The 26,221-nt window shown below is 47.4% G+C and overlaps 1 protein-coding gene across 2 annotated transcripts in view; it reads right to left on the bottom strand.

Annotated features, from left to right (window-relative positions):
• The window catches only part of Uba5 (Ubiquitin-like activating enzyme 5), an 83,784-nt gene extending 59,302 nt beyond the window's left edge, over positions 1-24,482 (bottom strand). Inside the window, exons 1-2 of one of the 2 annotated variants that reach the window (XM_068389019.1) lie at positions 24,214-24,482; positions 7,382-7,517 (exon numbers count right to left, since the gene is read on the bottom strand). In XM_068389019.1, the coding sequence (XP_068245120.1) occupies positions 7,382-7,517; positions 24,214-24,233 (156 nt within the window). In that variant the 5' untranslated portion in view covers positions 24,234-24,482. Of the gene's footprint in view, positions 1-7,381; positions 7,518-23,284; positions 23,606-24,213 lie in introns of those variants that run through there. The other variant, XM_068389012.1, reaches the window with a different exon arrangement.
• Between the last annotated feature and the right edge of the window lie 1,739 nt (positions 24,483-26,221).

The following is a 26,221-nucleotide window of genomic DNA, read 5'->3' as shown; positions in this document are numbered from 1 at the left end:
GGGGGCGCCTCTCCGACATGGACTGGACTTCCGCCCGGAGGACCCGTCCCCTCACCGATCCCTACCCAGGGAGGAGGGAGGGGCTCGAAACCAACCGGGACTGTTGAAGGAAACAAGCTCGGAGAGCTGGCCCTTGGCCTAGTCTCTGGCGCTCTCCATTCCCTGAGACCAGGGCAAGCTGCACTGGCGTAAGGAAGTCCTTGGGTGAGTAGAACTCGGTCCAGGACCGAATCCTTCCCTTACTGAAGAGGAATCTCTGAATCTGGGATCCCTTTGAGGTTTCTCCTGAGGGCCAGAACCTGCCAGAACGCAAGTTCTGACCCCTGGAGCTCCTCCTCCTGATGGATTGGCAGCAAGGTCTCCCGTCCCCGGAGGCTCTTAGACATGCCCCAAGGGTCCAACTGGATCCTGTCGGATCCTTGCGGAAGACAGGGCCTCAGGATCCCTCCTAGGAGAGAAACAGGACCCCAGCGATGAAGGATGTAAGGCTTCGCCCCCTCCACACGATAGGACCCTCAGGAAGAGGCGGGGATTCTCCCTATGGAGTGAAGGGGGAGAGTACCGGGTCTTCCAACACTCCTGGGGATGGGCAAAGCTCATCCACAGGGGAGGGGAGATGGAGTCTGAGGAGGGCTCATCGCCTGCGTAAGGACTCGCGAAGGGACAGGATAGTCCTTGGGGAAGATACCATGCCAGGGATTCCTCTCACCCCCTTCAGGGGGAGAGGAAGCTGCTACTGATTAGTGACCCCAGTCAGAAGGCACAGGCTCATCGCCTGTTTGAGCGCTCTGACGACGACATCCCACCAGGGATGCCGACCAATCCTCGCGCTGACAGGGAGTCCCTCTGGAGGGAAGAGGATCGTTCGATCCTCTGGGGGAGATGACACATGAGGGTTCGCCCGTAGAGAAACTGCAGTGAAGGGAGAAGAGACCTTTGACCTGTCCGGAAACCTCCCCCCCCCCTCCGGAGAGGGCGCTGCTCTGCGCTGCGGGGGGAGGGAAACCCGGAGGTGGCCTGACCGCCATAAGCCCTGATGTAAACAGGGCGCGGTCGTGTCGGAGAACGGTGAGCCGATCAAGCTGACGATCGTGCGAAAAGCACCGGTCTGGGTAGCGCGTGAATAAAGCATGTGTAGCAGAATAACCGCGCCCGCATGCCCGCGTACCCGCGTGAGCGTGGACGAATCAGCGACCGCGTGAACGATCCCCGCGTATGAAGATCGCTGGCGCTTGCGTGTGAAAGATCATGGGCGAGGGAAACCCTCCCACGCACGAACGATCTCGGCGAAAAAAGATCGCCGGTGCTAGCGCCGTCGGAGATTGCATGTGGGGAACCATCCCACGCGCGGAAGAATAACGCTGAAGAAACGCTGACGATCTTCGGTGCTTACGCGAGTACGAAGATCGTCGGCGCTAGCGCGAGAGAAAGAACCGTAGGAGACAGTGAGCGGGGACCCATAGTGCCCGCATGCGAATGATCTCCAACTATGTAAGACGATCGTCGGCGATTCGCGCGAGCCTAGACGATCTTCGACGCTCACGCGTAAGGATTGTCGGAGCTCGCGCACGGGAGAAGATAGTCGGAGATCACGAGCGGGAACCTCGGTGCCCGCGCACGGACGATATATGATGATCGCGAGCGGGAAACCGCGTACGGACGATCCGTGCGATGATTGCGTGAACCTCAATGGTCGCGCGCGGGAAACTATCCTGCGAACGGAACGATCTTCGGTGCTCGCGCGCCTAGCACCGAATCCGAAGATCGGCGGCGAACGGCCGTCGACGAACGTGTGCGGAGAACCATCCCGCGCACAGAACGATCATCGGAGCTTAAGCGTACTAAGAAGATTGTCGGCGCTTCCGCTTAGCGCCGGATCCGAAGATCGCCGGCTAACGGCCGTCGATGATCGCATGCGGAGAACCGAACACGGACGGCCTCGTTGTCACGCGCGGGAAACCATCCCGTGCACAGACCTATCCTCGGCGCTTACACACACTAAGAAGATCGTCAGCGCTTGAGCGCCTAGCGCTGGATCCAAAGCTCGCCAGCAAACGACCGTTGCCGGGTTGACGATCGCGAGCGGAAGGGCCTGGAAGGTCGCGCGTGGGAAACTATCCCGCGCGAGGGCGATCATCAACGCTTACGCGTTAGCGCGAACAGAAGATAGTCGGCTAACGATCGTGCGTGCCTCGACGATCGCGAGATCGCGCGCGGGCGATCATCAATGCTTACGCGTTAGCGCGGACAGAAGATCGTCGGCTAACGATCGTCGACGATCGCGCGTCCCTCGACGATCCCGCGCGCGGGTGATCATCAACGCTTACGCGTTAGCGCGAGCAAAAGATCGTCGGCTAAATCGTCGACGACCGCGAGATCGCGGGCGGGAAATAATCCCGCACGCGGGCGGTCTTCAGCGCTCGTGTGTGAAGATCGTAGGTTCCTGCACAACAGAAGATCGTCGGAAATGGTTGAAGGATCACTAACTCATAGATCAGGAACTGGGATGTGTCCCTAGGAGAGCATCCCCTGAAGAGGACCAGAAGGTCTACTTCAGTGCCGATGATCAACTGAAAGACTGCTAAATACTCCGAGGAGTGGTCTCTGTGAGGTACCTTTCCCGCGAACGGGAGAGGTGGCCTTCGTAGAAGAGACTTAGAGACACTGAAGGCTGAACTGCTGGTGAGCGCCAGTGCGCTATCTCAGGAACCCTAACGATGTGCGCAAATGCGCAGGGAACGTTGGTAGCAGCCTAACTGAATACTGGAACAGGGTGTCTCTAAGGCTGTCTCAGGAACAGCAGGAACAGCAGTCGAGCGCTAGCGCGTAAGGGAACGTTGGCGCGCAGGTGATACCTGGCACTTAAGGGACTTACTCAAGGTGTGAGAAAGTCTCTCCTGCCCCGAAGGGAGGAGCCCGTTAGATAACGGGGGCGTGGGCGCCAAAGGCGCATCTGCAGTCAGGAACGGATACAGCAGGCAACAGGAACACTGAGGGACGAGAGACCAAGGGTCTAACGTGGCCTGAGTAGCGAGGCCCCGAGGGGATAGTCGCAAGACCCCTAAGGGTCAAGGCAACGAGAAACCGAAGTTTCTCCGTCACTAAAAACCGAAGTGTAGAAGTGACTAAAGTTACGAGAACCCGAGGGAACTGCGTAACTAAGATCCGACACCCCGAAGGATCAGGGAAAAAGAGAAACCGAAGTTTCCCTGTCACTAACACCGAAGTGCTAGTGACTGAACAGCAAGCTGTTGACGACAGGAACAATCCTCCGAAGAAGAGACTCTATGAGTGGTCTCTCTCGCGAACGAGAGAGGTGAGCACTTCGTAGAAGAGACTGGCGAAGGAGCCCCGAAAGGCCGTGAGATCAGCAGACGTAAACAGGAACTATCCTACGAAAGGAGTCTCTGTGAGTGTCCTCTCACGCGAACGGGAGGGGACACTTCGTAGAAGAGACAAAAGGAGCGATCCTCCGAGGAGGAGCCCTAATTAGCACGGCCTCCCTCGCGAACAAGAGAGGGCCGGACTGATCCTGCAGCTGCTCAGCCCCTTGAGCGTAGCTACAGAAGTGACCGCTCAGCCCCGAGAGCATAGTCGCTAGTACCAAGGTCTAGCCTTGCAACCGCTCAGCCCCTTGAGCAAGTCACAAGGGCGGTCGCTCAGCCCCAAGAGCATAACCGCCAAGGACCAGGGAAAAGTAAAAGGGAAGTTAATTAACTACCCTGGAGGCGAACCTCCTTATCGTTCTAGGATGCACTGAAGAGCTGGCAGCAATCACGGGGGAACTTCTAAGAGAAGGAAACGCCCCTGATGAATGCCTTGAGAGACGGCGGCGAAGCCGACTCCCCAGGATAAACAGGACAGCTCTGCTTCGAAGGCACACACAACAGGCACGAAGAAATAGCATCATAAACTGGAAAATAAAACAGAATAATTATTTAACAGAAATTCCCCCAGGTGAAACTCCGAGGAGAAACCCCGAGGGAAAGAACATTAAAATCCGAGTGCCCTCTTACCCAGCCTATTGTCCCTAGGACAGGATAACCATGTAATAGGGAACTGAGAGTGGGCCAGGACGGCCCGTAACAGTGGGAAAAAGATGCCCGGAACTGACATGGCAGGCATGGAAGGAGTACTCATACTATTCCTCTCCTAGAGAAAGTGGAAGGAAGGACCACAGTCTCGTGCTTCACAGGGAGAACATCCCTCCACCCCACACTCTTGGTCGTCTAGTGCATGCCCGTACGCAAATATGACTTCGAATAGTGCCATCCTCTCAACTTGCTCTTCGAATGGTGCCATCCTCTCAACTTGCTCTTCGAATGGTGCCATCCTCTCAACTTGCTCTATTGAAGTATTGGGAGTTGAGGGAGGAGCAGGTGTCCAATGCTACAGCAGAAGCAGAGATGGCAAATACTAAAGCTCCTTCATCAGCCAGAGGATGACAAGTGTTCAAGGAGGGAACTCCTGGCCGCCCCATAGTAACTGGATAGCAGGTAAAACCTGATCCACGATGCAAGGGGGATGCCACAGCAGGGGGACGTGACGAGAGGTCATGGCCCCTGCCACATGCGTTGGTACTGGGGGCCAGCACAATAAGACGGTCCTTAGTACAGTAGCACCCTGCAACCAAGGTAGCCAAGGGGGAACCCAGCCACGCCTCAAGGGGGGGCATGATACATGACCGCAGCCCTGCCCAATGTATCAGTCCTGGAGTGCCAAAAACAGAGTCGACACCAGACTACCCCGTAGTCGGGGACCCTAATCACGGCTCCATAGCCTGAAGCTCAGGGCTTAGACAAGGCCATAAAATCTGTGAAACCCAGACATACCAGACATAAAGGTAGCTGGGAAACCCTAGCACCGGCCCAAGGGAGGGGAGATAACACCATCGTCAGTCTTCCTATCAAAATACTGACTGCATAACTGGAGAGTGAGTGACAGTCAAAACACTACAAATGCCCTCCCTAACCCTAGTGAAGACCTGCCCTGTAGATTCTCCCTTACCAGGGGGAAATGGGTCACCCTGAATAGACGAAGAATAAAAAACTGGTAAGACAGGGGATAACAACCTCCAGAGATGAGGTTACACAAATGAAGATGAATGCCCCCGCGGGGAGCAATCCAAACAATGAATCACATCTTGTGTAGCTGCCCTCTAGGGCCCACCTTATCAGACATGGATGTAAGCACAGCAAACAAATCAGCACTCCAATGGATAGAACATTCGTGCGATAATATATGATGATGAAGGGTGGCACAGCGTGGAACTGTGATACGAAGCTACAGCTCCGTGTATTGACCCCCAAATACACAATGTCTACATGGACAAGGACCCTAACCATGACCCCAGGACTGAGACCCAGGGTCACACCTTGGCCCCATGCATCGGCTGCCTATCCAAACGTCTACAGATGCAACCAGAAACCTGGAGTCCCGGCACTTGGCGGTCAAGGTTTAGCAATGTGACACCTGGACACGGCTCGGGCCCCTGCATCAGCTCTAGGGGACCGAAACACAAGGCCAACACAAGGCAAAGCCGGGAACCAGAATCCCATCCCCAGCTCCTTGCCTCGGATACCAAAACATTGGGACGTCATCCTTGTCACGCTTGGGTGCCAGGGTAGTCTGGGACTCCAGCTCCGTTCCACACGAAATCAAGGCTAGAAGCCATGACCCAGGATCTTGGCTCCAGCCATGTGCAACAGTCAAGAGGGGGACAGTAACACGGGGCAGCAACAACTGTCCCGTTTAGCTACTTAGAAACTGGGGCCAGGGCCCTAAACACAAAGCTGTTTATAGTCCCGCTTGGCTACCAGGGTAGATGGGGAACCAAGCCTGGCCCCATGGGGTAGAGATAACAAAAAAATAAAAACACGATGTAAAGTCCATCCGGAGTGGGTTCCATATGATTTTTTTGTATAATGAGGGCAGTTTTAAATGCAAATCACCTTATTTGTTCAAAGCCCTACAAAAGTAACATTAAATCTTATAATAAAGCTATACTGTACTATCAACAATGAAATACAACCAAATATTGTACATTTGAATCATTCAATAACTAACTGTTAATAACTGTAACTAAAGTAGTTATTAGAAAATAATGCAATAATAAATAGAAAATAAAGAAAATGTGGAACCTTACCTTTCGAGTGAGGCGATGTCCGAAAGTGAAAGTGGCAGCAAAGGAGGACAAACGACAGAAAACACGAACACTTAACTTTATGAAAAACATTATTAAATGGCAGAGAACAGTAACACTAAACTTTACGAAACACATTCACAAATGGCAGAAAACATTAACACTTAACTTTATAAAAAAAATTTAAAATAAATTTTTTTTTTTCTGCCCTTTTCTACTTTTTATCAATTTCTTCATCACTTCCACTTTTGTTCTTTTTTTTTTTGTCACTGACCTTCACATTAGCCTACTAATGACCTCTTTAAAAAATAAAGAAAAGACAGTCATGCCCTTAGATGGTGTTGCTGCTTTGATGGCGTCCTTCTGTTTAAGGATGGTGCCTATCGTGTTTCGGCCATACAGTATTCCCGAGTGATCACATTTAGCCGCATTGCAGCCTTATACTTACTGATTATCTCAAGCTTCATCCCCTTAGAAAGCATACTATTCATCTTTCCTTGAACATCAGCAACATGCTTGGGATCCATGACTAATACAGTACGAGTTGAATTACGCAACGGAATAACTATAAGTACGAAAGCAAAATCACCACCACGAATTCAATGTAAACGATGGCGTTGCTGAAACGAAATGGTTGAGGAATGCCGATGCATAGATGCATGATGGGAAAAATGCTGACCATTAGGAGAGCCAGTTTGTAAAGCCATAACCAGCATTAGGGTAAGGAGATAACCAACGGGAGAGTGAGACGATGGTAGCGAGCTTACAGTTCGGTGGAGCACAATTTTAGAATACTGTACTGTAATTTTCTCGGCATCTGGACAAATCTCATTTCATATCATGAGGGGTTGTTTGTAAAATGAGGCAAGAAAATCTTCGTATCTCCTTTCATACCACAAATTTTTCATATACAGAGACAATCATATCGAGAGAGATCCCTGTATAACAATCACCAGTCAGTATTCACTTTCTGAAAGAAAAAGAAAATTAAAAGTTCACTTGAGAATGCATCGGTACATCCATAACCGAGTCGACCAAAAACAAAAGTGAAGAGATTGACAGGTAGGCGGGGCTACTTGCCCTCGTTACCACCTGTCGCTTCACTGCTCATTAAACGATACGACCGTCGAGTTTACATGCTGAACATATTCCCTAACTAGAAGACGATGGTTTGTATCTATGTAGGAACAAAGTTTAAATTTGTGTAAGAACAGAAATGCTTTAGGCAACAATACTTACTTTCCCAATTCCACATCTTGTTAACATTTCAGCAGTAACACTTCCAACACCCCCAACTCCAACTACTGCCACAGTGTGCGTTCTGATTTTCTCATAATCCTCTACAATACCCATGCGTTTCAAAGCCATGAGCCGACTGAAACAAAAAAAAAAAAAGTTATGACAAATTCGGAGATAATATGACAAATTCGTGGATATGTGGACAACTTTTATTTTTCCTAACGATACAAACCTTAGTTATTTTTTTAGAGGTATTACTTTTGGCGAAGCTGAAACGGCGAACCATTAAATTTTAGCGAGGGTTAACTACCCATACTGCTAGTTAACAGGGGTAGCTTGCTACTGCTCCCACTCACACATCAGTGATTTAGCTCACTTTGCTTGGAGGTAGGATTTCAAGGGGGGATAGGACTGGTGAGCAAGTTTGTATAAATAACTAAAGTTTGTATCGTTAGGAAAATTAAAAATTATCTACGAATTTGTCATTTGTTCCGTAACTGGAATACAAACCTACGCTACTTATTTACGGGTGACTCACCCATTAGGAAGGGTGGACGTTCCTGCCAATCTGGCTTCTGGCTTTTACCCAGGGGCTCCTTACCTGAGTATGCTATAGTAAATTTTTTTTATCGAGGTATATTTGCACTGACTCGTAGGGGTGCACTTTTAGCTCGGAAAATTTCCTATTACCTGATTGGTCAGAAGCATTTTTGTCCGAATACCATCATTGTTTTCAAATGATTACCAAGTAGTGTGAATCGAAACTTATTTATTAATCTAAATTTTTCCCCTAGATATAGGTTTTGTCAATAAACAATGTTAAATCAATGAATATATTATAAAGTATCGTGATGGTAAATCTAAAGTTAATAACAACACCCGCCGAAGTCAACGACAGGAGCTTGTTTTCGGATGCACGCTGCATAATTTTGTAACTTTTCACATATTTCAACACAAATTGAGGCAAATTACACTAAGAATAAAGAAAAATATGTTATTATAAACTTACTTTGAATACCAAAATCTAATAAAAACGTGGAATTGATAAAATTAACTCCTGGTAAAAATAGCGGTTCGGTTAAAGCAAGACTCACGTAGAGTGGGTCCCGGGTAAAACAAGCATTCTACTGTCAAACACCAAAGAGAGAATGGAAGGGAGATTGTAACTCGGCGGTGAAATTATGAATTCGTTTAATTGTGATTTTTATGCAATTTATGCAACACTACAGTATCCTCAACTGAAAACATTGCTATCAATAAAATTTAAAACGTTACAAAAAAAAATAACAAACCCTTTCTATACGGACTTCCATCATAGGCCTAAGATGTAAAGGGGACAAGAGAGTGATGTCAGTCGAGATGTTAGAACACACACATATGCATGCGTGTGTGACATCACTGATTTATTTAACATATGTACAAGCTACATATTTTACACAATATACAAGAATCTAAACTTTTATGAAAAAATAGAAAACCCTTTCTATACAGACTTTTTGTACATCACAGACCTATGATGTAAGTCCGTACAGAAATTGGTTATTTTTTTTTTTAAGGTTTAGATTTTATTAATAGCAATATTTTTGGTTTGAGGATACTGTAGTATTGCATAAATATCACATTTAAACGAATTCATAATTTCACCGCCGAGTTACAATCTCCCTTCCATTCTCTTCGGTGTTTGACAGTAGAATGCTCGTTTTACCCGGGAGTCCGGGACCCAATCTACGTTAGTCTTGCTTTAACCGAACTGCTATTTTCACCAGGAGTTAATTTTAACAATTCCACATTTTTATTAAATTCTGGTATTCAAAGTATGTAAGTTTATAATAATATGACAAATTCGTAGATAATTTGTATTTTTCCTAACTATAAAAACCTTAGCTATTTACATGAGGTAATTACTTCGGCGTAGCTGAATGACAAGCCATAAAAGTTTTAACGAGGGTTTACTACCCCGCCGCTAGTTAGCGGGGGGTAGGGAGGGGTAGCTAGCTACCCCCCCCCCTTACACACACACCGGTGAATGCTTCCCATTGCTTAGAGGTAGGACTTATCTCGGGGGACAGGCCTAGCGGACACATATGTGTAAATAGCTAAGGTTTGTATAGTTAGGAAAAATACAAATTATCTACGAATTTGTCATTTGTTCCGTAACTGAAATACAAACCACGCTATTTACATGGGGTGACTCAACCCTTAGGAAAGGCGGTAAGTCCCCTGCCATACTGGCTATGGCTTGCCCGGGGACCCCAAATTCGAGTGTGTAAGTACTCAAGAAATAAGGGGTCCCTGCTCCTCGCTGGCAGCTGTGAAACTGCTGCGGCCTACATAAGCTGTGTGTGAAGGTGAGAAGTGACTCGTCCTAAGAGGTTCACCTGGAGTTCTTCAGACGGAAATCTAGGCTAGGACTCTCCCAATACCACCTCGTCAGGGTATGGGGACATGACAATATCAAATTTTAATACTAGGAACACCAGGGAGCATGGCTTACCTGCAGAGGTTCGAGGTCAACTGTGCAGAGAACCCAGGATGCTGCTTTCTCCAAGGGACGAGAGGATGAAGAAAAGAATAAGGGCCAGACAGATCTTTTCATTCACGCAGACTAAAACCGGGTAACAATGCCCTCAACCTTCTGCTACCTGTCCATTAAGGAGCCTGAGGTTAGACCAGCTGTTGTGCAGCCACCACAGGGCCGATAGAGAACGTATCGAGCCTCCTGTGTGTCACGTCTTGCAGGTAGTGGGCCGTGAAGGTGGTCTGACGCTTACACACCCCAGCTTGAAGGACCTGCGTCACTGAATAATTCTTCTTGAAGGCCAGGGATGTAGCTATGCCCCTGACGTCATGCGCTCTAGGGCGACGTGATGGAGGAGGGTCAGGATTCAAGGCCAGGTGTATCACCTTGCAAATCCAGGCCGAGATGGTATTCCTGGTGACCCTCCTCTTCGTCTTCCCGGTGCTCACGAACAAGGCTCGCACCTGGGGACGAACTGCAGCTGTTCTTTTAAGATACAACCTCAGACTCCTTACTGGGCACAGTAGGAGATGGTCTCGGTCATCTGTTACAGAACGGAGACTCGAAACCTGGAAAGAGTCGAACCAGGGGTCCGGCACTCCCAGATTCTGAGTCTTGGCAACAAACTCAGGGACGAACCTGAACGTTACCTCCCCCCATCCCCTTGAATGGGCGATGTCGTATGAGAGACCATGTAGCTCACTGACTCACTTGGCTGAGGCCAAAGCTAACAGGAAAACCGTCTTCCAGGTAAGGTGGCGATCAGAAGCCTGGCATAATGGTTCGTAGGGAGGTCTCTTCAGAGACCTGAGAACTCGAACCACGTTCCATGGAGGAGGTCTCACTTCCGACTGAGGGCAGGTAAGTTCATAACTCCGTATGAGAAGGGAAAGTTCCAGCGAGGAAGAAATGTCCATTCCTTTAAGCCTGAAGGCAAGACTTAAGGCCAAGCGATAGCCTTTCAAAGCCGAGACTGAAAGGCGCCTTTCCTCCCACAGATACACGAGGAACTCCGCTATTGCTGGAATAGTGGCATCGAGGGGAGAAATACCCCTTCCACGACACCAACCACAGAAGACTCGCCACTTCGCCTGTTAGACCCCTGCGGATGACTTGAGCAGGTGACCAGACATCCTGTTCACAACTTGTTGCAAAAATCCTCTCTCTGTGAGGAGATGCTGGATAGTCTCCAGGCGTAAAGTCGAAGCGAAGCTACGGCTTTGTGGTAGATGTTGGCGTGTGATTGTTTGAGTAGCTCGTGACGTGGAGGGAGTTCTCTCAGAACCTCCATGAGGAGTTGCAGAAGGTCCGGGAATCATTCTGCGTGATGCCATAGCGGAGCTATCAGGGTCATTGAAAGATTGACCGATATTCTGGTCTTGTTGAGCACCCTCCTCATCAGACAGAACGGGGGAAAGGCGTACACATCGACGTTGTCCCACCATTGTTGGAAGGCATCCTGCCAGAGAGCCTTGGGGTCCGGGACCGGGGAGCAGTACAGCGGGAGCTTGAAATTCAGCGCTGTAGCAAACAGATCCACCGTCGGGGAACCCCACAAAGTCAGGACTTTGTTGGCTACTTGAGGATCCAAAGACCACTCGCTACTCACTATCTGCGTCGCTCTGCTCAGACTGTCGGCGAGCACATTCCTTATGCCTGGAATGAAGCGAGCCGCTAACGAGATCGAGTGGACTTCGGACCATCTCAGGATCTCTACTGCGAGATGGGATAGCTGTTCCGAAAAGGTACCTCCCTGCTTGTTGATATAAGCCACCACCGTGGTGTTGTCGGTCATCACCACCACAGAGTGGCCCGCTAGGACTTGGTGGAACTTCTGAAGTGCCAGGAACACGGCCTTCATATCTAGCAGGTTTATGTGAAGGTACTTTTCTGATTCTGACCACAGGCCTGAGGTCCTGTGGTTCAGAACGTGGGCCCCCCACCCTTTCTTTGAGGCGTCCGAGAACAACATCAAATCCGGGGGAAGGACGAGAAGATCCACTCCCTTTCGTAGGTTCTCGTCCGCCACCCACCACCGGAGGTCCGTCCGTTCCGCAGGACCCATAGGGATCAAAGTGTCCGGGGAATCGTGACCTTGATTCCACCGGGACTTGAGTCGCCACTGGAGGGATCTCATTCTGAGGCGACCGTTGGGAACGAGACGGGCCAGGGAGGAGAGGTGGCCGAGGAGACGTAGCCACGATTGGGCTGGGAGTTCTTCTCGACTGAGGAAAGGTCTCGCGACCTTCCTCAGCCTTGCTATCCTGTCGTCTGATGGGAAGGCTTTGTGGAGATTGGTGTCTATGACCATGCCTAGATATACCAGTTTCTGAGAGGGCTGCAGAGAGGACTTCTCGAGATTTACCATGATCCCTAGATCCTGGCAAACTTCGAGGAGCTGGTCTCGGTGGCGAAGAAGGGTTGCCTCCGAGTCCGCTAGGATCAGCCAGTCGTCCAGAAAATGAAGGAGACGGATGCCGATCCTGTGAGCCCACGAAGAGATGAGGGTGAACACTCTGGTGAACACCTGAGGGGCTGTGGAGAGACCGAAACACAGCACCTTGAACTGGTAGATCTTGTTGTCTAGGCAAAATCTTAGGTACTTCCTTGAAGACGGATGGACTGGGATCTGGAAGTACGCGTCCTTCAGGTCCAGTGTACACATGAAGTCTTGTGGTCTCACTGCGAGTCTGACCGTGTCTGCCGTCTCCATACTGAACGGAGTCTGCTTGACAAACCCGTTCAGGGTTGAGAGGTCGATGACTGGTCTCCAGCCTCCAGACGCCTTTCTCACAAGAAAGAGTCGACTGTAGAAGCCTAGGGACCCATCTACAACCTCCTGCAGAGCGTCCTTCTTCAACATGGTCTGGACTTCTGCCCAAAGGGCTTGCCCTCTTGCCGATCCCATGGCAAGAGAGCTCAACGACACTGGATTCGCTGTCAGGGGAGGTAGAGAGGCTGTGAACGGGACGCGATAACCCAGAGCAATCACGGATATTGTCCAGGCATCTGCCCCGAGTTGCTGCCACCATGTCGCGCAACTTTGTAGGCATCCCCCCAATGGTGGACATGCAGGGGGACTGCCAACCCTAGTGTTTACGGCCTCGGCTGTTACCTCTAGGGTTCTTGCCTCCCCTGGAGGACTTCTTGCTCCTTCTCCTCTTGGCAGGAAAGGGCTTAGACACCTTCGGCTTCGCTGCAGTGGTCGTCTTCGTGTCCTATGGATGAGGGAATCCTGGTTGGACTTCCTCCACCTCTCAGCGGTAAGCTCCACGTCCTTAGGCTCGAACAAACTCTTACCGAACACGGAAGAGTGTCTGAGCCTGCTAACCTCCGAACTAGGAACCTTCTGGTGGAACCTCTCAGCCACAGCGTCCCGACATTTGAGAATCGTATTGGCCCACAAGCTCAAGACTTGGTGGGCCAGACACTCAATGGTCCGTGTGCCTGAGAGTAAGAAAGTCTCCAGTGCCTTCCTGGTGCTTTCTTTGGAGAGGTCCTCAGACTGCACCAGGATGCCCAGAGACCCCAGCCAGATGTCAAGCCACGAAGTTGCCTGCATGGCACACTTAGCGACCTTCTCCTGGCTTAGGATCTCAGTGGCTGAGTAGGACACGTACCGGTTGGAGAGTCTCTCAAGAGGGACTCCCCCGGTGAGTTCTTCCAAAGAGTGATGCATCGGAAGACCCAAACAAGACTCCTCAAGGATCTCAAAGTACCTCCTCTGATGGACTCGAGGAGGAGGGAGGAGCTTGTTACCGGCGCTGGATCTGCTGAAGGAGGCAAACTCAGAGAGCTGGCCGTCGACCTTGTCCCTGGCACTCTTCATTTCTGGGTGCCGTAGACGCGGTCCAGGACCGTGTCCTTACCTTCACAAGGAGGAAACTCAGGGTCTGGGATTCCGTTGAGGTTCCTCATGAGGGCCAGGACTTTCCAGAATGCGAGTTCTGACTCTTGGTGCTCTCCTCCTGAAGGACTGGCAGCGAAGTCTCCCATCCCCAGTGGCTCTTCCTGGGGGGACACGTGGACATCCTCGGAAGGTCTAGAGGGCTCTTGCCTGATCCTTGCTGACGATTTAGGAATCGTCTTGGAGTCCTTCGATACGAATCCCTCCTGGGCGGGATACAGGACTTGAGTAACAAAGAGTGCAGGCTCTTTTCCACCCCTGGACGAGAAAATTTCTCAGGAAGAGGCGGAGCTTCCCCCATTGGTGCGATGGGGGAATGGTCCGGCTCGTCCGACTCTCCTGAGGATGGGTAATCCTCATCCGCAGGGGAGGGAGAGAAAGTCTGGGGGGGGGAAGGAGCCTTGCGCAAGGATCTGCGGGGAGATAAAATAGGCCTTGGAGGTGTTTCCACGGGAGAGACTCCTCTCTTCCTCTTCAGGAGGGAGAAAGCTGCCACTGATTTGCGACCCATGTCAGAGAGGGCGGGCTTCATCGCCTGCACAAGAGCTCTGACTAGGGTACCGAACCAGGGCTGCTGCTGACAGTCGCGCTGTCAGACACTCCCTCTGGAGGGAAGGGGATCGTTCGATCCCTTGGAGGAGTCGACAAATGCGGGTTCGCCTGTGAAGCTGGAAAGAAAGAGTCCTTAGACCTGTCCGGGAACCGCCCCTCCTCCGGCGAGTGCGCTGGTCTGCGCTTGCGGGGAGGGGAACGAGACGAAGACCTGTCCGCCTGGCGACGCTCTCGTTGGAGGTCGCGTGATGGGCCCTGCTCAGGGTCGCGCGCGAAAGGATCGCTTGCCAAAGGAATCTCACGCTCGCGCGCATCGAAGTGTGCGAGAGAGGGTGGTGGAGCGGGCGCGAGGGCACATAGGCGACGTCACAGGAGCGTGGGAGTGATGGCGCGCTGGCGATGGTGCGGGCGCGTGTAGGAGATGGCGAGGGCGTGTGGCGCGCATGACCCGGATGCGAGGACGCGCAGCATCCTGATGCGGCCCTGGAGGGCGCGAGAGGACGGGGGCGCCCGAGCGCATATCCGGGAGAACCGGGCGAGGGCGCGTGAGCGCCGGTTCAGGATAGCGCGAGGAAGGGATGGAGGGGTTTGATGAGGGGGCACAGGTGTGCGCTGGAGGGCTGCATGAGGCGCCTTGATAACTGGAACGGGGCGCGTAACCGGAGCGTCGCGCGCAGGATCGCGTGGTCTGGAAGGAGAGCCCTGGGGTGCCTGTGAGCGCCCGTGCGCTAGCTTAGGCGCCTACTGGGCGGCGCGCTGTGATGTGGAAGAGCGCTGGCGCGTTGGCAAGCGCGTGAGCGCTAGAACTGGAACTGCTTGTGGGCGGGCTTCGCGCGTAACTCCAGACGGGCGCTGCAAGTCCAGAGGAACCTGTGAGCGCCTGTGCGCTAGCGTAGGAACCTCTTGGACTGCGCGCGACGAGGCAGGAACCGGGGAACGCTGGGGTGCAGGTGGGCGCATGTGCGCTGTCACAGGAACTGCTGGAGGGCGCCGGGGCACAGAAGGATGTGGGCGCGCAGGGGAACCCTGGCTCGTAGAAGGAACAGGGGCGCGCACGCGCGCAGGTGAGCACTGAGGCGCTAAGACAGGAACAGCGGCAGCAGAAGGAGGGAGCGCAGGAAGAACCTGGCGCTTGAAGGCAAGAGGCGCGGTTTTGCGCTCAAGGCCCTTCAGCCCCGAAGGGCATGGTGCCTGCGCAGTGGCAGGATCCAAGTGGAGCGCAATGCGCATCTGCAACATCAAAGGGTGACAGCAAGTCAGCAGGTCTGGAGGAAGACTGGTCACTGTGTCCCGAAAGATGACCATCATCCGAAGAGGATCGCGAATGATCCCCGGAGAGGTCTAAGGTAGTAGCTATAGGGTCGGCGAACGGCGAGTCGTCTGCTCCGCAGAGGACTGTGGCGACAACGAGCCGAAGAGGCGCCTCCTAACTCCCTCGTGAGGAGAAGGAAGGCCTCTACGGCGAAGGGGAGGACGAGCCTTCCGCCTTATACGGCCACGAGGAGCTGTGGGATCAGCAGGCTGACCATCAAGGGGCCTCCGCAGAGGAGTCTCTGTAAGTGAACCCCCTCGGAAATCACCAGCAGGAGAGACCGTGGGACTTAGATCCTCCCTCGAAAGGTGTTCGGAGGGGGAATCTAAGCCGTCAGCTACCTCAGCAACAGGATCTCTAAGCCGTCAGCTACCTCAGCAACAGGAACGGGGGTTTGACTCGACCCACGAGATGTCTCCGTCACAACAACGTCAACCACAGACAGAGGATCTATCCCTGCTGTAGTTGGTGATTGTTTGACAGCTGCACCAAGTTTGATCATGTCAAACAGGGCTTCCTTGGAGGGCGAACCCTGCAGCCCCAAGGAAGCCCAAAGCTGTAACAAATCACGATTAGACATATTCAATCCTCCTCCAGGGGAAGAGGGGCAGCCACCTCGCTATGGGAGGCAACTACCTCTCCCGCACCCCGGGATCGGTCAACAGCAATAAGGTCTACGCTACCACTCGCCGGCCTCTCGGAAGAGACCGCTCGAGGGGGAGCTTCGGAGGAGGAAAGGGCTACGGAAGAAGAAGTCCTACAATTTTCTCTCTTCAAAGAAGCCTCTGAAGGAGAAAGATCCCTTCGGACTTTTTCTTCAGGCGCCGGGCAAACCTCTCCCACTGGGAGGTAGACCACTCCCTACATTCTATACACACGTTACCACTATCACACCGTTGGCCCCTACAATGAGGACATAAGGTGTGGGGATCGGTGTCGACCGCCGACATAAAGGTCCCACAAGGGCGGCCGGGAAGTCCAGGGCATGTACGCATAGTCAGTAGAGGCCAACTTCAAACACACTGAAAAAGAAAAAGCAAAAACAGATTAAATATGGCAGTCAAAGCGAGGGAGAGAGCAGAGAGGTCTGTTTTCCGCCCGAGCCAAAAGTAAAGTGAAGCATTCACCAGTGTGTGTGAGGGGGGGGGGGGTAGCTAGCTACCCCTCCCTACCCCCCGCTAACTAGCGGCGGGGTAGTAAACCCTCTTTATGGCTCGTCATTCAGCTACGCCGAAGTAATTACCCCATGTAAATAGCGTGGTTTGTATTTCAGTTACGGAACAAATGTTTTTTTTATTCTTAGTGTAATTTGTCTCAATTTGTGTTGAAATATGTGAAAAGTTACAAAATTATGCAGCGTGCATCCGAAAACAAGCTCCTGTCGTTGACTTCGGCAGGTGTTGTTATTAAATCTACTGTACTTACCATCACGATACTTTATAATATATCTATTTATTTAACATTATTTATTGACAAAACCTATATCTAAGGGAAAAGTATAGATTAGTAAATAAGTTTTGATTCACATTACTTGGTAATCATTTGAAAACAATGATGGTATTCGGACAAAAATACTTCCGACCAATCAGCTATTAGGAAATTTTCCGAGCTAAAAGGGCACCCTTGCGAGTCGGTGCAAATATGCCTCGATAAAAAAAATTGACTTTAGTACTCAAAATAATGGGTCTCTGTGCCTCGCTAAAACCTTGTTATGCAAGGTACGCACCCTACGCAAGCTGTGTGTTGAGATATTTAGAAGTGTGACCATTCAGTGTCTTTTAGGAGGAAAAACTGTTGTAACCAAGATTTTCTCAATACCACTACGCCAGGGTATGGGAATGCAACAGTATTAGCTTAATAATAGGTACACAAGGGAGCATGGTTTACCTGCAGTGGTTTGAGGTCAGCTTGTGGAGAGAACCCAAGACGCTGCTTTCCCCAAGAGAGGGGAGGATGAAGAAAAGCACAAGAGCCATTCGAACCTTTTCATTCACGTAGACTAAAACCAAGTAACAGTGCCCTCAACCTTCTGTTACTTGTCTAATTAGGAGCTGCTGTGCAGCCACCACAGGGCAGATAGAAAATGTATCGAGCCTCCTGTGGGTCATGTTTTGCAGATAGTGGGATGTGCAAGTAGTTTGTCGTTTCCACACCCCAGCCTGAAGAACCTGCATCACTGAGAAGTTCCTCTTGAATGCCAGGGACATAGCTATGCCTGACATCATGAGCTCTGGGACGACGTGAATCAGGAGGGTCTGGATTCAGTGCATGATCTATGACCTTGTGAATCCATACTGAGATTGTGTTCTTGGTGACTCTCCTATTGGTCCTTCCTGTGCTGACAAAGAGCGCAGGCACATGAGAATGGGTAGCGGCGGTTCTCTTAAGGTACAGCTTCAAACTTCTCACTGGGCAGAATAAGAGATGATCAGGGTCATCTGTTACAGAACGAAGACTCAAAATTCGGAAGAAGTCAAATGTCGTATGAGAGACCATGAAGTTCACCGACTCACTTGGCCAAAGCCAAAGCTAGCAGGAACACTGTCTTCTAAGTTAGGTGGCGATCTGTTGCCTGGCACATTGGTTCATAGGGAGGTCTCTTTAGAGACCTGAGAACTCGAACCACGATCCATGGGGGAGGTCTCGCATCAGACTAAGGACAGGTAATTTCATAACTCCGTATGAATAAGGAAAGTTCTAGCGATGAAGAAATGTCCATTCCGTTCAGTCTAAAGACGGGGCTTAAGGCTGAGCAATAGCCTTTAACCGCCGAGACTGACAGGTGCATTTCTTCCCACAAATACTCGAGGAACTCGAGAGATGCCTTTTCCACGACACCAACCAGAGAGGACTTTCCACTTGCCTGGTAGATTGCTGCTGATGACTTTCGCAGGTATCCAGACATTCTGCTTGCAACTTGTTGCAAAAAATGCTGGATAGTCTCCAGGCGTGAAGTCATAGCAAAGCTACGGCTTTGTGGAATATGTTGGCATGTGGCTTTGAGTAGATCGTGACGTGGAGGGCGTTCTCTTGGAGACTCCGTCAGGAATTGCAGAAGGTAGGGAAACCATTCTGCGTGATGTCATAGCGGAGCTATGAGGGTCATTGAGAGATTGACCGATGTTCTGGCCTTGTTGAGTACCCTCCTCATCAGAGAGAACGAGGGAAAGGCATAAACGTCAATGTTGTCTCACCATTGTTGGAATGCATCTTGACAGAGAGCCTCGGGGTCTGGGAAGCAGTACAACAGGAGCCTGAAGTTCAGGGCCGTTGCTAAGAGATCCACTGTCGTACAACCCCACAAAGTCAGGACTTTGTTGGCTACTAGATGACCCAAAGACCACTCGGTACTCACTATCTGAGATGCTCTGCTCAGGTTAGTGGCGAGCACATTCCTCTTGCCTTGGATGAAGTGTGCCTATAGTGGTATTCAGTGAATCTCGGCCCATCTCAATATCTCTACTGCTAGATGGGACAGGGGCTGCAAAAAGTACCTCCTCATCTAATATTGTAAGCCACTACTGGGGTGTTAATCACTCATCACCATCACCGAGTGGCCCGCCAGGAACTGTTGGATGGCTAGAAAGATAGCCTTTATCTCTAGGAGATTTCTGTGGAGGTACAGTATACAGGTTTTTTTATTCTCGCATATTTTCTGCTAAATCATACAAAACAGGCAAAATATGAAACCGTAAATTCTGATAGAAACGGTCAGCCGCGACTTCCCGCCTTGCCTGTACAGTACTTACATGAGATCTTGGCTGACAGACGAGTATCCTGGGAGTTGATTAGCCATGAAGCATAGCATCAACTCGCAGCATTTCACCCTGCAGTTTCTCGTGAGTGCGCATCAGTTTTGTTAACATTTCATAACTGTCACTTCTATTCCTGCATTTAGTGAAGTTTAAGCGGGTTTTTATTTTTGTTCTAAGCCTTGCATTGCCGTCCAAACACCTTGCTCCATCTAAGGCTTCTGGGAGTGAGCTTAATCAGCAAAGGAAGAGGCTGACCATAGTTGAGAAGGTGAAACTTCTTGACATGTTGAAAGAAGGCAAGTTTCACAGCGGTTCGACACCATTACAACATCGAGTCAACCATTCACTCTAATACAAAAGACATGAAAAAAAAAAAAAACTCAGGAAAACTGCATTAATGAATTTCAGCAGAGCAGAGAAAGAGTGATTACTCCCTGCAATAAATTGGCAGTAAGGATGGAATCTGCATTTGCAGTACAATGTGTACCAGTATTTTAGATTGCCAAAAGAAAAACATAAGCTGGAATGCCAACATACGTAATCCGAACAAAATTCGAGGAGCACCTCTCGAATCATGAATCCTCCGCAACTGCGGAAACCAAGAGCACACGATGTTAGGGATGTAAACACTCCTGTACCCTTCAAGGAAACCACTCTGTGACGCAGGTTCTTCGAGTGGGCGTGAGGAAGCGGCAGACGATCTTCACCACTCATTCCTTGCAAGGCGTTACCCACAAGACAATGGAGACATTCTCCATCAAACCTGTGGTGACTACACAATGAGTGGTTTAATCACCTCGAGCTTCTTAATGGAGAAGTATCAGACGGTGGAGGGCAGCATTACCAGGGATTAAGTCTGGGATGAATGATGAGAGGGACAGGCATCTTCCCCTCTCTAAGGGCAAAGCAACTATGGTACAATGCAAGCTGGCCTCCGCTGTCTGCAGGTATAACCACTTCCCTTGATTCCCTTGTGTAATCTGATATAAGCACATACTGTATATCTGTTACGTCCCCATACTCCCTTGGCGTAGTAGGATTGGGTAACGTCTATGGTTGGTTCAAAGAATCCTACGATTTCTGAAAATTCTTACCTAGAAAAGTCACATTACCAGTATTACACAATCACAAGGATTGCTTAGGCCTCTAAAGCGTGCTATTGTACAAAGTTTTAACGAGATGTCATGGTTTTTCACTTTATGCATGTGTAGCAAGGTGGGAAACCCTTGGTCAAAAACCAGCCAATTGATTAGGAGTTCCACCAACCTTAGGGGTGAGTCTTCCCTAATAAAGAGAGTAAGGGTTTGTATTTAGTGACAGAACCAATGACAAATTAAAGTAATTTGTATTTTTCCTAAAGATAAAAACCTTGAGGTCTTTACTCAAATTTGGCCCACCACCACCTATCCCCCTGCAATCAAAAGTGACGAGACAACACAGGTGTGTGTGTGTGTGTGAGCAGGGTAGGTTGCACTAAGCCTTACTACCCTGCTAACAAGTGGTGGGGTAGTTATACCTCGCTAAAAGTCTTATGGATTCATAAGATGAATGGAGAAGTGCCGATTTAAAAGATCAAGATAGAGACGACTGGCGAAATCTAACTACAGTAAGGCCCTTTACGTCACTAGGTGTAGGAGAGGATAATGATGATGAAATGTGTTATGGCTACTCCTCCAGCTTCACTGAAAGTATATTTCCTAATAAAGAGCGAAAGGGTTTGTATTTTGTGACGGAACAATGTAAGATTAAAACGGTTTCATGATTAAATGACAGATTTTTAACACAAGTTTTATTTTTCATAAGGATACAAACCAGCGTTCTTTGCTATAAGAGATGGAGAACAGCAAAGGCTGGAATACGACATTCACTTTTACCAGCTGTATGTTTTTTTGTATGACATAATCATTCCCTGTCTTTTTTAACTAATTAAGAACTTCCAAATATTTATGCACATGTTCCCAGATATTGTTCTACAACAGCCCTTTTTCCCACCCTCCCCTTCAGTTCCAGCCTTACTACCACCACAAGATGTCTCCAAGAGGGAAGTATAGTCTATTTCAAAATTTAGTGTAATTTTTCCTTTATTTCTATTCAGTAGAGTATAATTGTTGCTCATATCAAAGTAAAAAATATCCACAAAATATTGACCCATGATTGGCATGCATAGCACATCCATGTACTGCTTGCCAGTAGAGAGGAGCAACGAGATTATCTTTATTTGAAAGTGAAGCAAGCCACGGCAAAGCAAAAACCATTACAGGAATATGACATGAATCATAGGTACTGTCATTTTTATATTTTAGTTTCCTGTAACTTACATGATCCAAATGTTTTTCTAACAGATTATCTGTTGTTACTATACATTTCTGATCATTATTATTGCTGCAAATCACTTGCTTATAGTGTTTTCCCATCAAAAACACTGATTTCCCCCTGGGATTCCCCCCATATTTGTTTATATATATGGGGGTAGGAAAACTCATAAACGTGTGGTATGCGCCAATATTCATGGTCAGAAATGGATAAAACACAAAATAGCAAGTAGGAACAAGAGCCTTTGTAGTTTGTTGGGACACACTGAAAAAAAAAAAACCCATTTTACAAGGGAATGACAAAAGAACGGTAAAAAAATATGTACACGTGAGTAGTGCAACAAAGAATACATACATACGGTATTAGTAGGGTCAAATACTTGGATGTCGCGGGTAAAAATTGGGAGGGCTTATAAGAAAACTATTAATCCTATTGGTTAAATTAAGGGGGAGGCTTATGAGTACAAGTTATAAAACTGGTTAACACGTATGTACCTAAGAACAAATAGGAGCGAATACCACTGTTTCATAGAATGTCAACAAACAAATGAAAAATATACCAGTAGTATAGGCTATAGATAATTTATGCAGTTTTCCACGGATTTATTATAGGTCCAAGAAAATAATGTATAAAGAAGAAAAGGTTTGTTTTACCTTTATATACTATTTTCCCATTACGTTTTTCCCACTCAAAACCCCGGGTTCCCACTGGGGGGTCCCCCATTATCGACGGATATAAATACATATATTTCGCCAAGTATTTATTTGCAATGAAAATAAGTGTTATGTTCTAGGAAAACTGGCGATTTTCTATAAAAAAAAAAATCTGTTCGGGGGGGGGGGGGGGAGTTTTCCCTGCCCGTAACTATGATAAAAACCAGGGCTCTATGTCCAACTGCAAAGCCCTCCCTCTTTATCTACCATATTCTTAGCTTACCCTGTCCCAACAAACTACATTCATCCTAACAAAATATATGATTCATGAATTTGTTTTTTTTTTTTTTTAATTATTTGCATAGGAATCGTTCAAATTACCCATAAATATACCAGGAACACTTATTTTCTTCATTGGAAATATTGTACTACTGGAAATATTTATCCTTAAAGGCCTACATGTCGGAGCCTTTGTATATTAGCGGCCAGTTCCTTCCCTGTTGATTAAACATGGACATCAACTAACCTAAACTTTCCCCCCTAACCTAACCTACAAGTCGTGTCCTTACCTACTTATCTAACGGAAGGGCTGACGACCCACTTTACACTGATGTATTCTAGGTTAGCCATAATAATACATACAGGTGGCTGCTATGATACATAACGGACTAAGAGCCTTTGTATATTAGCGGCCAGTTCCTCCCCCAGTGGATTAGTCTTAGTTTAATGTAGTTAACGACTAACTTTTGAAATTACAGTACCTTTAATTCAAAAGGTAAGCCAACTATTATTAAAGAGATTTTTGCTTCTTAGACATGGGCCTATCATATACTATTTAACAGAACAGCCAGATGGTAGGCAAGCGTGTGGAAAAAGTAACATATTTCTCTCACCTGTAGGGGTTTGAATCAACAACTTCCCCTGACATATGGGTAATTTTCGCTCTGCCAACTCCCTCTGCATTTTTCTTAAGTTTATTGAGCTCTTCCTCTAACTCACGAACACGGTTTCTCAATTCTTCGACTGACATGACGAAGGATATCAACAGGACAATACAGGTGACTTTTGACAGTTCACGAATCACGTTCTGTCAAGTGCAGAGTCGACCACTGACGATCTGCTGTAAACTGTATGCTACGTCACGCAATGTTTATACACGTAATCAAACTGAATCCAGCAAACACACTTCTTCTTCTTAAATATAGTCGCCTGACAGTTTCTTTTAGCCTAATAAGATTTAGCCTAAATTAAGATTTATTGAAGGAAATGACCCACAGCCTTATATCAGAGATATGAATCTGGATAAGGCATCCCTTGTAATGAAGACAAGATTAAATATGCTCAATCTAAAAGAGAATTTCAGGGGAAATTATGAAGATAATTTGTGTGACGTGCAAAGATGAAGATACAACCGAACATTTATTTTTATGCGCAAAATTATGGCAGCTAATGAATGTATACATAAGTTTAGGTACGTTTAAAAATCCTAATAGGGATCTGGCTGCATTTATAGGTAGGGCAATGCGTATGAAAGAAGAATTTAAGAAATCAAAACTGACCACAATAGGTTGCCAAAACTGATGATAGCAGGGTGTTATCCCATCTAATTTCAAGGTAGAATGGGATAAAAGTAAAGATTGAGAATCTCATTACCGTATTGATTTATTTGAGGCACAGGTAATATAAGCTTAATAACTATAATAAGAATAAGCTTAGAAGCTTTGTACCTATCTATAAAGTGATAGATTGCCCGCAAACTTATTTTACGGTGTGGGCAAGAAGGAACCAGGACGTTTTTCTATTGACATTTTACTTTACTTACTTTAGGGGTTCTTTTCCCATTCCTGTCACACATGAAAAAAGCCAGCGCCCAGCATGATCTACGAGATTTGTGTGTCGTATACATTCTTCGGGTGTTTAGAAAATCAAACATCGTAGTCAGCAATATCATTAATTTCATTTCATCACAGCATTTCGAAATTAAAAAGAAAATTTTCAATTCTTCCTTAGTGTTGGTTTATACTCCTGGGACCACATACATGAGGGCTCTAAGACACAGTAAATATTTTCATGTTGACACCTGGTTTCTAACTTTCTAACTGATCAGTCCGCAATGTACAGTGCAGTATGTTAGTGTGGCGTGGGTACGCTATCAATTGATAGATAGCTGTGAAGTGTCTAAACTTATACCCGGTACTGTAATTGAACTTTTTTCATGTGACCATAAACAAGTCAATGAAAATATCAAGTCTTAATCTTATCACATTATATCTTAAAATCGATTAAGATAATCCCATGTTATCTGTTTTAAATCTAATAAGGATAAATCTCTTATAAATGTGGAAAAAAATATAATAATAGCAGATATCACACAGGTGAACTCAATACTACTACTACTACTACTACTACTACTACTACTACTACTACTACTACTACTACTACTACTACTACTACTACTAATAATAATAATAATAATAATAGGGAAGTGGGGAATATTTGGAAAGGAAGGGTACCCGTGGATACAATCCAATTTATAGCTCAATGGCAGGTGCTCGGGATGGGAAAGATTAAGAAAATAGGGAGAAAGAGAAGTACAGGAGAAGAATAAAAGAGAGGGGCAAACCCTCTTGCGGTATTAGGGAATTGGTATTATTATTATTCCATATTTTTCACTCAATACTAAGAAAGCTGTCATGGTAATAAAGGCAAGGTTACTTAAAGAAATTTATAAAAATGAAAATTATAAGTAATTTGAGTTGTAGAGAGAGGCAGATTATTATTATTATTATTATTATTATTATTATTATTATTATCATTATTATTATTATTATTATTATTATTAGGTTACCACTCGCTAAGCTAAAACCCTAGTTTAAAAAATCAGGATGCTATAAGCCTAAAGGCTCCAATAGGGAAAATAGGCCAGTGAGGAAATGAAATAAGGAAATACCTAAACTACAAGAGAAGTAATGAACAATTGATTATTATCATCTCCTCCTGTGCCTATTGACGCAAAGGGCTTCGGTTAGATTTCGCCAGTCGCCTCTACCTTGAGATTTTTAAATCAATACTTCTTCACTCAACATCTCCCACTTCACTTTACATAGTTCTCAGCCATGTAGGCTGGGTATTTCAGCTCTTCTATTACCTTGTGGATATCAGTTAAACATTTGGTGAACCAATCTCTCTCGGGGAGTGCAAAGAGCATGCCCAAACCGTCTCCATTTACCCCTTATCATGATCTCATCCACATATGGCACTCGAATAATCTCTCTTATAGTTTCATTTCTAATCCTGCCCTGCCATTTAACTTCCAATATTCATCTGAGGGCTTTATTATCAAATCTGCTAATTCTGTTGGAGACTGTTTCACTATCATTCCACGACTCATGCCCATACAGTAACACCTATCTCACTAACCTGGTATATAGTCTGATTTTTATATATAATTTCAGGCGATTTGATTTCAAATTCTTAATTAATCTAGCCATTGTCTGGTTTGCTTTTTTTCAGTCTTTCACGAAACTCAAAATCTAATGACCCTGTATTGGAGATTAGTTCTCAATTACTTAAAAGATTCTACCTCATTAATTCTTTCTCCTTCCAATGATATTTCATCTTACCTTGCATATTTCGTTCTTATAATCTCTGTATTACTTCTATTTATCTTAAGCCCAACCTCGTGTGATATTTCATGCATTCTGACAGGCAAGCATTGTAAATCCTATGGTGTTCTGATGACAATGATATCATCAGCATACTTTAGGTCCACTAATTTCCTATTACCAGTCCAGTCCAATCCTTCTCCACCATCTCCAACTGTTCTACAC

This window comes from Palaemon carinicauda, chromosome 1 (genome assembly GCF_036898095.1).
Source record: "Palaemon carinicauda isolate YSFRI2023 chromosome 1, ASM3689809v2, whole genome shotgun sequence".
NCBI lineage: Eukaryota > Metazoa > Arthropoda > Malacostraca > Decapoda > Palaemonidae > Palaemon > Palaemon carinicauda.
The sequence above is the reverse complement of the archived record's forward strand: the minus strand, read 5'-3'. Positions and strand labels throughout refer to the sequence as shown.